Genomic DNA, 16455 nt, shown 5'->3' on the forward strand with positions numbered 1-16455 from the left:
CTTCTTTCATAGTTCAGATCAGGTACCCCAGTTTGTTCCCATTTATTTGAGTCAAATTTCTCTTATCCCAGTTGAAATATATTGTATTAGCAGCTCTTGAGATCAAAATAAGGCACCTGCGTTATGTATGAATCTAATTAGAAAGCATTTTATTTTCCAGTAATCAGGAAGTGTGTGTTAGCTTGCAGGTTCTTGATAAATAGATTTACGGGACTAGTGCAAAACTCTGCACTGGTCTCTGAGAGCTATGAAAAAAACACTAATAGCAGTAAATAATTTGGATGCTTGGAATGTATAAGGTAAGTGAGGAATAACCACTGCAAGCTGTTTAAACTAGTTTGGAGTTTCATGTTTTTAACACAGTAATAATCACGTACAGCGCCTTAGAAATTTTGAAAGCAACTTGTACAAGTAGTTGAGTATATTTTCTAACATCCAACCATCCTCCTGCTATAGGTTTACAGATTTAATGTACTCTTTCCATCACTAAGATGCCACTCACCCGTTGTGTGTCCTGTGTGTGTGTTTGTGCGATGGGTAAGATCAACTGTTCGGTCCACGTGGAACATCTGAAGGTCCTCCTCATCCAGAGCGATATCCCCCCAGAACACAGCTGCAAGCACAAAACCCAAAACAAATAAAACTAATAATGAAAAGAGCAACGTCGGGGCTTAGTTATGGAAGAAAAAATGTTTGTGTGGCCAAGAAACATTTGGGTTATAATTCACATTAAATTTAAATGACATTGATCAAGATGATAATGATGATAATGAGGTTGGATAATATTGCCATTGCATTTTTTCTTTTTGTTTGTTTGTTTTTTGGAAGATATGCAACATTTGCATTTTGAGTATTGTTGTATTGTATAATAAAAACTATAAAAAGGAAGCAAAAATATTTTTAATAAAACAAACTTGCATTGTTCAGTGTTCTTTGAAATATGAGTATAAATTTCTGCATTTTATGATGATTTTATGAAATACTTGAACCTCAACCAAGACATTAAGGCATGTTTTTGCACAATTCCATTGGATTGCCATGATATAGTCTAAAACGGGGAGGCATAGTTTACTTGATGCTCACAGAGAAAGGCTATCTCCACTCTGTAACTGCAGGCACAGGCAGTTGCTTCATCATTGTGTTTGTGTGAGTGATGTGACTCTAGTTCAGACAAATTCATTTCCACTCTCCAACAATAGTGAGGTGGATAACATCTCGCAGATTAATGGAGCCGAGTTATGGCCCTCACAGGGATTAAAGACTAGTATTTTCACAATGGCATCGGCCCAGCTTGTCATTCAGCTAATCAGAACGGCCACCAGAGAAAACAGAAGGTGGTGGGGGCATTGTCTTTAAATCTGTACTATTGTTTAGGATCTGGAGTACCTATACATTCTGGTTTACAAATTAAGATGGTAAAAAGTACTACAAGCATACTACACAAATACTTGCTTAATACTCTGGAAACACTGGATTGTGAAAGCTGTAATACAATGGAGAAAGTTATATTGGATTGTCCAAAAAAAAAAAAAAAACTGAACAAACTCCAGAGAATCCATCCTTCCGCTGCAAGATTCAAATTTGTCCAACAGCAAGTGGACAAATGACAGAGCAGCTTTTAGGTTTGTGTGGAAGGCAAAGCGTCCACGCGAACCAAAACAAACATGGATACAACAACAAATGTGCTTCAGCCTATTTTAGTAAAAGCATAGAAAATTTTGTTTCTAAAAAAAATGCAGAAGGTAAGTGCTTTGTGCATTTGTGAACAGGGAAAATGTTTGTGCTTTTCTCTCAACTGGAAAAGTTAGATTTTTCCGCTGTTAAGACGCTTCAACAGATCAAACACAAATATTTGTTAAGACGTTCTGCTTTTTCCAAGCACTATGAATAATTCATAATGTTTTCATTACCATGCCAACCAGTTGTTTATCACACACAAAAAAAACTTAAGCGTACAATAAGCTTCCAGACAACACAAATAATGTATAAGGCAAAAAGGAAAGAACTACCAAAAATATTCAGAAATATTTTATTGAAAGGTTAAGCAATTACTTTATACATCTCTTTAAAATGCCCAGAGTGCGCACAACAAGGATACATTTTTGTATTTCTGTTTGTAGGGTCAGTATATGGACCTCAAAAAATGCCCAAATATGAAAATGTATAAACAAAGGCATTGTAAAAGGTGGTTTGGGGCAAATAAGCATTTGTTCATTTTCAAATTCAAATTTTTTTTTTATTTGAAGGCTATATTCATGACTAGAATTTCAAATATTTGCCTTCATGTAGCTGTTGATTATTGTTTGAGCATAATGTAATTTATCATTTATCAAATATCTGAATAAACTCATTATTAGTCCTGAGCCAAGGACAACATGCCAGCAAGGGACTAATTAAAACCACGTCCAAAAAATCTAAAAAAAAAAGTAGTAAACAAGAAATGACATGCCAGTGACCAGTATCAAAACTTAGAAATCAACGAACTCTAATTTTGAGCAAAGACCGCAAGAAAAAAAAAAAAAAGAAGATGATTCAGTAGCATCACCTTCAACTTTCATGGGGCCAACAGGAGCCTGACTCGGAAAAAATCTACACAAAAATCTGAAACTCGGCACAAGAAATATATAATATAAAAAATTGATATTATGGCCCTGCCCTAAACCGTAAAGGAAGTCAGCACAATTTTCATCACTTTAAATTTGGTCAAAAATACTACACCCATGTGCAATTAAAGATTATCAAACACATTTTGAATATGGCATTGGGTGTGGACATGTTGAATTTTCAACAAAATATTTTTCTTAGGCACATTTTTGGTTTTGATGTAGGGTGATGAAAAAAATGTGTTTGTCATAGACGATTGAAATTTGTTACAAATATTACACACATCATACTGATGCAGGGGCGATTTAGGGGTGGTCATGATGCAGAAGGTGTGACAATGCAGAGACGATCGTGATGCAGAGATGATTTTATTACTTTCAACGAGAGCTATTCCAGATTGATAAATGTGCAGCACAATTGAGAGTGCTATACACATCAATCTGACATGAGCCAGGCTAGACAAGATCAAAACTAGTATCAATGCTACATTTGCACAATTTCTCCTAATTACAAGATAGTATAAGGTTATCAATCAGGTTGCTTGCTGCACAAACATATGGGGAAGCACGCCTCATCCTCTACCATGCAAGAGAATCCGTCCACTGCACCATTGATATTCCATATGACTTTAGCTTGTTGTAAGAGTCTGCAAGCTATAAGAAATTTGGCCCTGGATTTTCATGGGTATGTGTCCTGCGATGGTGGTGTTACGGACCAGTCCTGTTTGGCCTTGCCTCCGCTTATCCAGATCCACCCAGATCCACCCATCGGTTGAGCCACACCTGGAGTGGCCAGCAATCAACTGGGAAATAAAAGGTTTGGTTATTTAGTTTATTTTTGCATTATCTAGTTGTTTCATTTGTATCTACTTTTGAACATTATTTTGTAAGAATAAAATCAACTTTATAATTTTTTTTGACCACATCTCCACGCTCCCGTTTTGTTCTACACTCGGCTTTCACATCATTTCGTTACGTGCCACCACTCCTGGACAAAGTAGCACATAACAGGCGGCGTGACCTCAGCTTGACCCCTTCTGGATCAATCATTCCAAATCCAAATAATAAGGTGTCACATGTTGCATTTTAAGGGCACATGCGCACTAGGCTTTTTGGACTGTTCACGTTTACAGAGCATTCTATGGCCCACACTCACACCTGCACAAACTGAGCCATGGCCCGGAGATGTCGTCACCCAGCCTTGTTTGTTTACATGTCGTATATGTGTCATGCCATGAGACTCTCCTCTGTCAAGTTTTAGATTTTGTCTCTGTTCACAGTCCTTATTTAAGGCAAGCACAGATCCACCATGTGCTTTGAAGCTAAATGTATTCACCGTTTTCCACTTATGAGTAACATCAGTGCAACATCAGTGAATCTTACGTGTCCATGCTCCAAGCACAACACATACCTCCTGGCGGAGGAGGAGTAGTGGGCTCTTTTTCAGGGCCCTTGCATCCAATTTCTGAAGGTTAAAGTTCATAAAACAATTCTTTGCATTTGATCTTTTTACTGGTTGAGTTTAACAGTATGGTGTCACTCGCCAGCTTGGTGCACTATAACAGCTGTCTACTCTTAGAAGTGAGGATGACAGAAATGGAGAACCGCATCTCCTTACTGACTCAAACCCAGAGCCAATCTTGTACCTATTATAAAACTGTCTCTCAACCACAACATTTTTCACAGTCCTTGATGACAAACAAGATGGTGTAGCACTGTTTATTGAGTCAAGTAAAGGGTTTGATTCAGTAGATCATAAAATCCTCTTGAAGCGCCTGAAATATATTGGATTTGACAGTGCAATGACAATGCAATGTAATTGGTTCCAAAATTTTCTTTCAAACAGGACAAAGGCAGTAGCCGATGGGTTTAAATTTAGATTTTAAACTTTAAGCAAAGGGGTGCCCCAAGGCTCAATTTTGGGCCCAGCACTTTTTACTATATTTATTAATTTCATTGGTTGCAATTGAAGAGAAAGCGTCATAACAGGTGATAAATTTAAAACGCACCACTATACACATGGGACTACTTGATAGAATGCATCAATATCTCACTTGTTTGTAGAACTTTGATATGGGAGCTTTTAATACAAAATCTCATGATTGTCTACAACTAAAAACTGGCCACACTACAACTGATATGGGAAAAAAAGCTTTAGGTTATTTTGTCCCAGAAATGGAATACATTTCATGGACATGCAAAACTGGATACATTGTTGCCACTAATGAACTTTAATAATCAGTTGATAAACATTTATAATCATGTTTAAATTGACCTATGCGGTTTTTTCTTTAGTTTGTATTGTAATATATTTTAACATGGTACTCAAGAACAAGAGAGTAAGAGAAACAAAAAAAGAAATAAAGTATAAATAAAGTTAAATGAAATGACAGGGCTCATACACTAAAGTCGTGTGTGTGTGCGTGTACACAAGCAACCAGGCAGTGCTTTGGCCCAAACAAATTGTATCAAACAACATGTGTTTCTTCAGCCTTAAGTGGTGAAATAAATGCAGAAGTCTAGTTCAATAATGTAGATGTATTTACAGCAAGTCCAGAAGCGTAGATGAAAAAGGAAAAGAAATTGAACAAGAGAGCATAGTTGTGTGACCATTGATTGCCAGGAACCTGTGAATCCATAGCACCATTAATAGGCCAAAGTCAAGCCGGTGTGTGAGGACAGAGAATGGAGTTTGGGAGAGGAAGCTATTGATCCCCAAACCCCAGGACATCCCGGGAGGACTACAGCCTGCTGACCAGAGCCCTACTGTTCACCTTCACAGGCTACTGCAGCAGCACACATTCAAATACAGACAGTACAAAATTACAGGCCATAATGTATGTAGACCTGGTTATGTTCACACTCAACATAGTAGACCTGCCACAAAAATGACTATAATCCACTTTTGTATTAATATAGGAAAGCTGAAACAATATTTTTTGAGGCTCAATATTTGTTTTTGTAGTACCAGAAGTAGTAACATTTGAGCTATAGTAGGTAGAATAAAACTTTGACTGATTGTAGATACTAACAAAGTACTTAAGTGTTTATTGTCATTTATTTTTGGCAGCTAATTTTTTGTTAATGATATTACATTTTGAAATGGTAGTGGTGAAGACTGAGTAGTTTCAGTATTATCATTTATCATGATATATTTATGTATATATCACACTTCAAATTTTGTTATTGTGACAGGCCTAAACATGGATCAAGTCCATAGACAGCTCATAGTTGTGGCTACAAGTGCTGATTTTATGTTTAAAGGTGCACTATGAGACGTTTGTGTTGTAGTGTCTGCCACCTGCTATCCCCATGGAGATGGTACAGTGAAGAGTTTTTGATTATTGTATTTCTTTATCAGTTCATATTTTAGTCTTCTCTCAAGTGTTAATACTCCTGGAGTTGTTTACAATGTGCACTCTGAACCAGATCTGGGTGCAGACCAAACTGACTCAGGGTGCATTCAGGGAGTTTCAAAGGGGGCAAACATAATAGGCTTCCATTAAGTGACATACTACAGCAAAGTGCAAAACAAATGTTTTGTACTCCTGTTTTCACATTTTTCCAGCACACATGCATCTCATTATATCCATGCGCTTGAAGTTATATTGTGAATGTGACTGTAATATTAAAAAGAGCTTATCTCTACCCTATGAGGATTTGCTCTAAAGTAATCATAGTACAAGCGGCTTGATCCATTTGAACACTCACTAGTAAAAAAAACAAAAACAAACTGGTGCACTGCTGCATAGACACACAAATCTTTTTATGTTAGCAGGGTTCTTAGTGATTATGGAAGAAACAAACAAATTACAGTCTTGTGCACTTGCAGAGGGAGAATAATTATTATGGTATGGGGTCTTATGCATAAAACCTGCTAACCCTGTGCTTTAGGTCTTTACTAACATATTTCACATTTCAGCCTTTCTCAAATATTAATGCTACTGGATGTATTTAAAATGTCACTGTGAACTGATTCCTGATTTGAATATAAACTGCAAATTCAATGACAATTTCTGTGTTCAAAAATATCAGTGCCAGTATAGATATTGGAGAACTATATTTCAGACAAATACATTTTCTTTTTTTTCCACAAATCTCAAAAGTTAATTTGTGAACCATAGCGGAACTTCAATTTGTCAGCCCTAGATTTAGAGAAGGTGTAACATTTATATATATGGTCTCTTCTTCAGCTATAGACACAATGTGCCACACAAGGTGAAATGAATAATTGAGCAGTAGAGTGTGGCAGGTGGGCACAATGTCTGCACTGCTGACTCATGGCTTCTCCCGCTCCGGAATAATGACGCTCCAAAACAAACAGTCCACTTAGAGCGAGCCTGGAGTTTGTGCTGAGGAGGGAAAGCTTCGAAAGCACCCTGGCAGCAGCACTCTACTCGGGAAAATCCTGTTTAATATACATACGAGGAGCACCGGCAGTCCTACAATACAACTCATCTACGGTGTCAAACACACACACATTGCTCTAGTTTGCTTTCAACTTAAGTATGGGGGAAGGGCCACTCAGCTCAGTGGCATGACATTCACTTAAATAATACTTTTTATAAATCAAATACATTCATGTTATTCCCCTGAGTTTTGCATTTGTTCTTGAACACTGAACATACTTACTGCCTAAAGATGCACTATGTAACCATGATCCACCAACTACTTTTCTCCATGGAGACATTATTGCTAATGCACACCTGTCATCAATAGCTGCTTCAAAGAACTTGCATGAAGTGCACATGATATTAATATGATTTTTGTCAGCAGTAGTGAGTGAGTGAGTGAGTGAGTGAGTGAGTGAGTGAGTGAGTGAGTGAGTGAGTGAGTGAAGAGGCAGCAGGACAGGGTCACTCCTGAGGATTGACCCGCTGTGCTGCGGACACACGGTTTGTTTAGCTTTCACTTTGTGTGTGAGATGTGATGTGAACTGTGATTTTGGAGGAAGCATGAATGACTCTGAGTGAGTGGAGAGAGGGTGTGTGTGTGTCATCTCCAGCTGAGTAGCAGGATGCAGACAACCAGGAAGAGATAAGCCCTGGTGAATGAGAGAGCTCTGCAGGAGTGTGTAGTCACTGTGTAGTAACTGTGTGGCCATGTGAGCGTGTGTGTCCGCATAGGGAAATCATTTCACAAAAGCCTGGAAGTGTGTGTTCTCCTGTCTACCAGCGCGGGACTAGGGGGAGATAAGCAGACAGCCAAATATTCCCCTTAAGTTTTCCCAGCAAAAACAGGAGACGGAATACCAACCACTCAGAGCCATGCCACCGGGTCAGGCCTGGAATGAGCTGCACTTCCACTTCTTATAGAGAAGACAAGCCACTCTTACATAGTGATATTACATTAAATCCACACATAAACAAAACAGTTATCACTGAATAAATTATATACTATGCAATTTTCTGAATGCACACCATTGCACACTCATGGATACCGTAATAAGTGTCTGTATACTGTATGCATCTCCTCCTCAGTCACATTAACAGTCTCAATACACACAAAATACACACATATCTGCAAACCCATCCAATACTCATACCGACAATTACAAATATTAGTATATATATGTGTATATATATATATATATATATATATATATATATATATATATATATATATATATATATATATTTTTTTTTTTTTTTTTTTTTTTTTTTTTTTTTTTTTCAAAATGCTACTGTAGACTAGTTTGATAGGATCCTGATTACATACTTCTCCAGTAATTTCTGAAGATGTGTGTCTGGTCACTGGTTGTATCTCCCTGAGTTCAAATGTGCACGATTAACAAATCAGCAAGATACATGGTCCATTCACAACAACACAAATATGTCAGCTTATGAGGGAAAAAAAGAAAAAAAATGACATAGAACTGAAAAATATTGCAGATTTCTGTACAATCATTGAGCAAAGCACTGAATTCTATTAATCTGCAGTGAGAAAAGTTAAATTTTGAGCTCCTCATTTCAAATGCATCGCTCAAATAAAAAAATCTGATCACATGGCCGTGTTTCAGCCTGGCTCGAGGTGTGACTGAGGGCGTGGGGACCTCACTGATATCCCTCAGTATGAAAAATACATACAGACAGATATCATTTTGGACTTGCCGGGCAAGTGGACCTGTACTCATTCTGCACACTTGGTGGTGGTAAGCTACTTCTGCAGTCACAGCTGCCCTGTAGTAGAATGATGATAGACAAGGTTATCCACCTCTCAGACAAACAACAAATTAAAAGTTAAATTGACAACATGCACTGGTCAGAGCTTTAACAACATTTTTTTCACTGAGTGCACAAACTCACTAGACCAGAATGTGGTTGCTCAATATAACAGTTAGGAACAGCTTATCTATTTTCATACATACTTAATAAGGAACACCAAGCAAATCCTACTTCAAATAAGAGAAATGTCTATATATAATAAGTAACCCATCACCTTGGTTTGTGGTAATGCAGTTTTAAAAAATAATCCTTATGTACACTCATCTTTTCAGGAAATAAAAATATGTACTGTCGACTGAATGTGTATGTTTGTGACAGATCAAACATAACACACATAAGGGCCCTGTGAAGTCAGAAGCCACAGTGACAGGAGGGCAGTGTATCCAGGCTGTGCAAGGTTTGTGTATACGCTATGTGAGGAATGTATATCTATCAGCTCTGCCAGCACACCTTGCAGTTTCAAGGGAAAACTACTTCACATAATGTGTCATCACCACAACATTCAAAAACATTTAACATGTTTAACACACTATTGAACACAATGTAATGGGGGGATATCTCACAGATATCTCACGCAACATTGTTAAAGCAATAACCTAAAATAATTGACATCATAAAGACTGACAAAAAATGTAACTGCAAACGATGCTCAGGCAATAGCCAAAGACTTAATTTCTTATACATTTATTAGAACTAAATCAATAAAAAAATAGTGATTATATTAATGGTTTTATAGACGTGAATGAAAAGTTTTCACTGTGCCTCTCTGCTTCAGTGTGGTATACTTTATGACATTATGGGATGATAGCGTTTCGCATGGACATTTAAAGTTGTCAGTGCTGAACTTTGAAGACTATCAGGTAAATTTTCCTTTTCCTCGCGTGTGCATGCGTGCATCATGACTGAATGTAGAGAGGCTCAGGTTTTGAACTAAGTGAATTATGACATTCAACGTCCTATAGGACCTGTCTCGGGGAGCGCGCTTTTGGTATGTTTTGTTGGCTTGCAGTCATCTTCTTTGATGGTTGATTTAACATCATCCGAGAGCATGCGCAACACACAAAGCCGCAGCTCCCAGGCATCAAACCATATTTTTTGCACTTTTGAATGCGCGTGTCTGTGTCATCATATTTACAGAGATTCAGTGACCGCGGGCTGCACGTGGCATCCATCGCAGGATCATGGCAAGTCTCAGACTTAACGAACTGATCGGTGGGAATGGACATCTGGACATCTTTCATTCACACGTGCTGCCTACATCAGACTGTCATGTACAGCTAAGTACAACATCACAAAAAAATAAATAAATACTCACCAGCTTTGCATGGGTCTTTATAGTCAATGGCATCATTTTTGTCTTCTTCATAATAGTCATAGTCTGTTTCACCGAAGTCAAAACTGTGAGTAACAGATATTTTGCCCCAGAAAGTCAAGCCGGCAAATAGCGTTATCCAGCGCATCTTTGCCTGTGCCAAAGGCACGCGGTCCATTTGGGGACAAATGAAGAAAGGCTTGCAAGTCTCCTGCGCTGTTAGGAGACGGTCACCCCGCTCTTCGGTGAAAGCATCAATGGCAGCCGCCTAGCAGGTCATTGAGGAGCCGGGGTTAGGGCAGCCCGGCTGTCATCCATGTTCCAGGTTAACATTCAGGTGTTTCTCCGACACTGTCAAAGCTTCACTGGGTCTTCTCGGAAACTGCGCTGCCTCCCGGTGGCGCTTCCCAGGTGCGCCTGCGGAGGAACAAACGATAGAATGAGTCCAACAGCAGCGCGCCACTGCGCAAAGACGCACAAATAAAGTGCAAGTCAAAAGTAACTAAGGTAGGCTATCCCACAGCGTGTGATTCTCGCCAGAGCAGTGTCCCCCCCCCTCTCTCTCTCTGTCTGTCCCTTCAGAACTAGCACCGCCTCCCAGCGCTGCCTCACAGCCCACCTCCTATACCTGCTCAGACTCAGTGCTGCTGAACCATCAAAACTTCCAGCTCCGCGCGCTTCGCAATGAGACTATTGCTGTGAATGGTGATGCTAAAGTTTATTGTCTCCTTTCTCAGGTCTGTGTTGACAGAGACCGATACTGACATTTACATAACACTGGACGCTCAGCCCTGAAGCCCCACAGATCCTACTGTAAAACCGGTAGCGGTAAAAGTAACACTCAGGTTCTCTCTGCTCCTAAATGAGCGGCTTTATGGAAAAGGATGTGTTTTGTAGGTGACAACACTTCTATAAATATTTTATCTATAGGCCTACGTAGCCTATAAATGTCTAAATAGATTGAACTATTCACATAGGCCTACTCAAAATTGACCCTGTGGGCAAGTGAGCCGTATTAAAACGCTCTAACAGCTATCAAACATGTTAAGAAAATAAAACGCTATATTTATCTCATATGCAGGCATTGTGCTTAAAGGTATTCTATGTCAACACCAAATAGGTTACTTTGCCAGTGGGTCGATGAACAGATAAACTTAGTACAATTAGTCTTGTCTTGTGTCTCCCATCGTAGCCTTTAGTGAAGCAGCGCTCCTTAAGCGATTGCATTTAACGATCAATATACTCCATAGAAATAATCTCTTGAATGCAAACAAGAGTAAGAACGCATAATCTTTATAGGGAGGAAAAGCACAACTGACAGACAACCAGTTGCAGTTAAATCCGACTCACTGAGCATATGGCTTACCTGCTGAGTTTACCTGCCTGGGGCGCGTCCCGCTGGTTTGGCGTCAGTGGGCCGCTCATGCTTCAGCTGTACGGGCCCTCTTAGTGCTCATTAGGGGCCTTTGGTGTCACTCAATTACAGCTGTTCCAAACGTGCTCGTTTCCCCTCCCTGTTTATTAGCGGGAGATTACGGGAGCGCTGTTTCTGCGGCTCTAGGCTAATCCTGCCCCGGGGAGAGGTAGTGGCGCTCTGACGTCACTATCAATCCAGCCGCAAGCTGCCGCATCACGCACAAATCCCTCCAAGACGACACAGTCCACACACTTGTATGCCTCCACTCTCCACAAAATAACTAATCCCAATTTCAGAATTAGTCATGCTCTATTGCATGTGTAGGCTTGGCTCAGATCCTATTTTAAGCAATGGCTAATTAACACAAAGAAAAACCTGAGTAGCATTCAGGCTTGGAGCCACTGTCCCTGTGTCTGTGAGGAAGCCAGCTAGTCAATTCAGCAAAATGCTTGCTTTTTAAATAAGGTCCAGCCATTGAGATTAATGCTGTGTGCAGGTATTCCTGTCCCTATTTTAAGCATTTATCGACCAGCTCTTTTGTGAAACTCTCAAAGTACTGTGCAAGCATTGCAGCCATGATCAAAGAGCCTTACTCTGCAGTCCCCAGACCCCTGCAGCCTTTTGTGGTCAGTCATGGACTTTTCTCTCTATTTTCAACCAAAAGTTTAGTAATTTAAGTAATGTATACTTCTTTAAGTATGGGGGTTTAGTTTCTAAAAGTTTAAACCAAATATTGCATCAAATGTAATTCTTGTAGGCTACATATAAAAGTGGCATCATGCACTTCCATAATCAATTACATAATGTAAATTTACTTTTAAAAACACTACACATTAGACCAGCACAAAGCTATACAGCTTTGGACATATAATTGAAACATCATCACACCAAAGAGATTGGTGTGTGCTACCTCCATTATTCCTGGAGACAGAGGCATTCTCCTGGGGCTCAGGTCACTTCTGCAGCATTCATAAAACTGTGTGTAGTTGTGTCTTATGTAAACACAAGAAGCAGAGGAAGACGAGGTACAGGGAGGAAATCCTCTGTTTAAATGCCAGGCAGTGCATGCCATTTCTCGACTGCTCTTATTTCCTTCTTTCTGCACTGGCCAGGCTCCAGTGTGCCACCTTCCCGTGCCACCCTCTCTCCTCTGGGGGGCAGTGGCAGGGTCGAGCACATGGGCGTGTGGTGTCAGAGGGCAGGTGCCAGTCTGCAGCTCACAGCCTCCATAAGATCCTGTGTTTAACACATCACACACACCGACACACACCTTTGTTTGCCTTAAATATGACTGCAGAAACAAACAACTGGAAAAGTCAACAAAACATACATTTACAACTGCACAACTCCATACATTCAAAACTATTTTAATGTTGAATGCTTTTTTTTTAAGTTTGTTGCTTTACCTTGCTTAGCACAGTATATGAATGCTCAACTTCCAAAAGAGTGAACAAAGTGTTCCTTTCATTTGTGTGCAAGTGTGTAGTTAAGAATAGAAGATGTTATCAGCCTAGACTGTCAAGATGATAGTTTCAGAACCACTGATCCTAAAGTTGTCTTGGGGCCTGAAACTCAACGTTAACTCATACAGCACAGCATTGATAAGAGGTACCAATATTAGTGGATGGCATTGTATGTGTCTTTTAGAATCAGAGTAGAGAAAAATGTGATGGCCTGTTTAAATCTGAGTGGGAAATTGGGAGCAATTTGCACCAATGCTGGTGCAGCTCAAGTCCCCGTCAAATAGAAAGTATATGTATGTGCTCTGTGCACTACAGCTGGGTTTATATGATGTTTTTATGAATGTCACCTATTTGCTGACACAACACTTCTTCAAGAGTTTCTCATTTGAGGATTGGGAACCTCTTACTATAGAAGCACTTACTGAAGGACGCCGCAGAAAACCCCTGTCCACATTCATGCAAGTCTGATAAATGGAAACCTCGAGAGCATTCACCATCTGCTTCATCTGCAGACACAGTTAAACTTCAGCACAAAAAAGAAAATGTATATTACTGCTAACTGACTGATCTACTGCAATTAGTGCATGAAACATTTTTAGGGGAGTCGTGATCCTAATGTACACGTGGTAGGAGAAACCAAAGCACCCAGAAGAAAATTTCACAGGCATGGGGAGAACATGCACACTCCATACAGAATGCCTGCACACATATCAGCAGTGGTCCTATATAAGGCTGCTTACCCAAAATATTGAGTGGCATCACTTGTTATTAGTAGTATTAATGCATTGTTATTCATTCACTTTACAGCATGGGGTAATAAGCCTCTTCTGTAGCCAGCCCCAGCTGCCCTGGGTTTGACTGACACAAATGTGGCTTCAAACCTCCGACTACCACTTTTCATACTTGGGCAAGCTGAGTGAAGTGTTTTGCTCAAGGATACAACAATATGACAATAGTATGCACTGAGCAAAACTGGGATTCAAATCAAGACAATCCAAATTGAATCAAACAGTATGTGGTGTCACTACTATTTTGAGGTGAGAAAAGTTCAAGGACTGCTGTAACTAACTTATTTCACAAAAATTTCACCGTTCATCCTTCTAACCACCCTGGATGTCACATCAGCACACCAGTGTCATCTGCAGGAATAACTGTGTAATGACAGCACAAAGTTTACTGGTAATGGATGTTGTATGTTTGAGATGTTTAATTAGACAGTAAGAATAATTGAAAACTTTGACAATATCCTAAATAAACCAAAAACATTCAGTCCCCTTTGTCCTGATCTGTCCTCAAGCCTGAGCCCTAAAATCCATAGTATTGATGAGGACATCCTAATAGCAGATGCTAATAGTGCCAGTATGACTAATAGACCAAGGGAGCCATTGATTTGCAGTGTTTGCATCTAATAACAAAACAGCTGAATCAAGCCCATTGTTGGTCTAAAAGTGCCGTGCTCGCCCAGAATGTGTCCGTGTGAGCACTCTAGGGAATAAAGATGAATATTCAAATACATTTAGGCCTATACTTACCGTGACTTCTCCTCTGCAGAGACTACTGGAGATGTGCTGCACTGGTTTTCCTGGGGTAATTTCTGACCCCAAAAGCAACTATATCACAGCACAACTCTGTCATTTCTTCATCAAATGGGCTGAAAATTGGGCCAGTTGTTCATTTTGTATGACTTTTAACAATAATGGGAATTTGGGAAAAAATAAAATAAAAAAGGGGAGGATTGTAAAAAAAAAAAAGATTATATGCAAAAAAGTTTTGGTGAAGTTCCTCTGGGGTCAGTTTGACCCCATTTGGATTTTCTAATAAAATATTCTTATAATTTTGGGCTCTGTTCTGTTGCCTCACTTTAGACACTGATTTATTATTATTAATTAATTAATTTATTTATTTATCTATTTTTATTTTTGTGGCCAATAGGCCTTGCAAAAAAAAAGTGCATTTTGACCCTAAAAATGTCCTGTAACTACTAACTTTTTTTTTTTTTTTTTAATATAAAAAAACATTTATTTATTTATTTATTTTTATTTTTATTTATTTATTTATTTTTTCAAAAACAGCACTCACACTAATTTTAGAAAAGTTATATCTGGTATCAGTGAAGTCAGGCTAAACATAGAGCCCAAAACTATAAGAATATGTTATTTTATGGGTGAGTTATAGGAGACGATGCAGGGTCAAATTGACCCCAGAGGAAAGTAACTTTTTGCTCTCAGTCAAAAAAACCTCAAAACTCTTTTTTTTTAAATTAAAGTTTGCACAGTGTTTGTTTAGTGCCGTGATGGAAATTTACAGGCCTGGTTACAGGGCATTCTGAGGATCAAAAATGCAAGCCAAAATCCACAAAAATACAATTAAATTGGGTATCAATGTATTAGTCTGAAGTTAGGCTAAAAATAGAACCCAAAATGATAAGAATAAGTAATTTTATGCCTGACTTATAAGAGAAACAAATCGAGGTCAAAATGACCCCAGAGGAACTTGAACGTAACTCTACTGAGAGGAACACACAAGGGTTAAAGGTGCACTATGTAACTTCTGTGGAATGTTTCACAGTATGATTTCAAGTAACAAAAACACCTGTAATTTCATTAATTAATAATTCTTTTTCTTTTGCGATGGATCAGACCTGACTGAGAGATTTCACAGTTATCACCTTTAAAGAACACAAAAAAAATAATCAATCTAACAGTCCAATAAAACAATAGGCTCCTACTATGCCAAAACGTGTAGCTTTCTGAGGAAAATATTACTGTAACATGTAACTTGGATGCTTGCTTTTTTTTTCTTTTCCTAATGTTTTCCTTCAAGAATAAAAATCATAGATAAAAGAAAAATCAAGATAACCTATGCTTGCTCACTTACCTGTTAATTTTGCTGTGACTGTGCATTCCAGTGTTGCTAACCTAAACTACAATGCTACAAAATGCTAAAGCTAATCATCGCTAATGATAACCAGATGCTGACGTCACTTATCGTGTTATTAACCTCTGCAGACAATATGAGGAACGATATTCAGTGTAAAAACTATTTTCAGTGTAAGACCTATTTTAGGTCTAATGTGTTCATAGTTTTATTTTCATTTTTCTTTTTCTCCAGTTTTCCAGTTTTAGAATTGGCTGTAAAGTGTTTATTTATTTAATTTTAGACTTATTTTTTATTTAGATCTCAATTTCTAACAAATAATAGGGCTGCACAATTGCAATTTAGTATTGCAATTAGATTTAGCATTAACATTTGACAGAAGACTATGAACTGAAAAACTAAGTACCCCATACACTTCAAAGCATGCTTGTAGAAGTCTAAACCAGCAGTAAAACAAGATTTTCTATTTAAAAAGACATCTAAATGCAATTTGATAATTGCACCAACCCAAATTGCTCTACTGTGGTAGCCCTACAATAGAAACAACAAAACAGCTCGA

General features: G+C 38.7%; 1 protein-coding gene across 1 annotated transcript in view; it reads right to left on the reverse strand.

Moving 5' to 3' along the window:
• Positions 1-10322, reverse strand: part of tll1 (tolloid-like 1) — a 24651-nt gene extending 14329 nt beyond the window's left edge. Inside the window, exons 1-2 of the mRNA XM_033968619.2 lie at positions 10143-10322; positions 503-613 (exon numbers count right to left, since the gene is read on the reverse strand). Coding sequence (XP_033824510.1) covers positions 503-613; positions 10143-10317 — 286 coding nt within the window. The 5' untranslated portion in view covers positions 10318-10322. The remainder of the gene's footprint in view (positions 1-502; positions 614-10142) is intronic.
• Positions 10323-16455: the final 6133 nt, after the last annotated feature.

This window comes from Periophthalmus magnuspinnatus, chromosome 1 (genome assembly GCF_009829125.3).
Source record: "Periophthalmus magnuspinnatus isolate fPerMag1 chromosome 1, fPerMag1.2.pri, whole genome shotgun sequence".
Classification (NCBI taxonomy): Eukaryota; Metazoa; Chordata; class Actinopteri; order Gobiiformes; family Gobiidae; genus Periophthalmus; species Periophthalmus magnuspinnatus.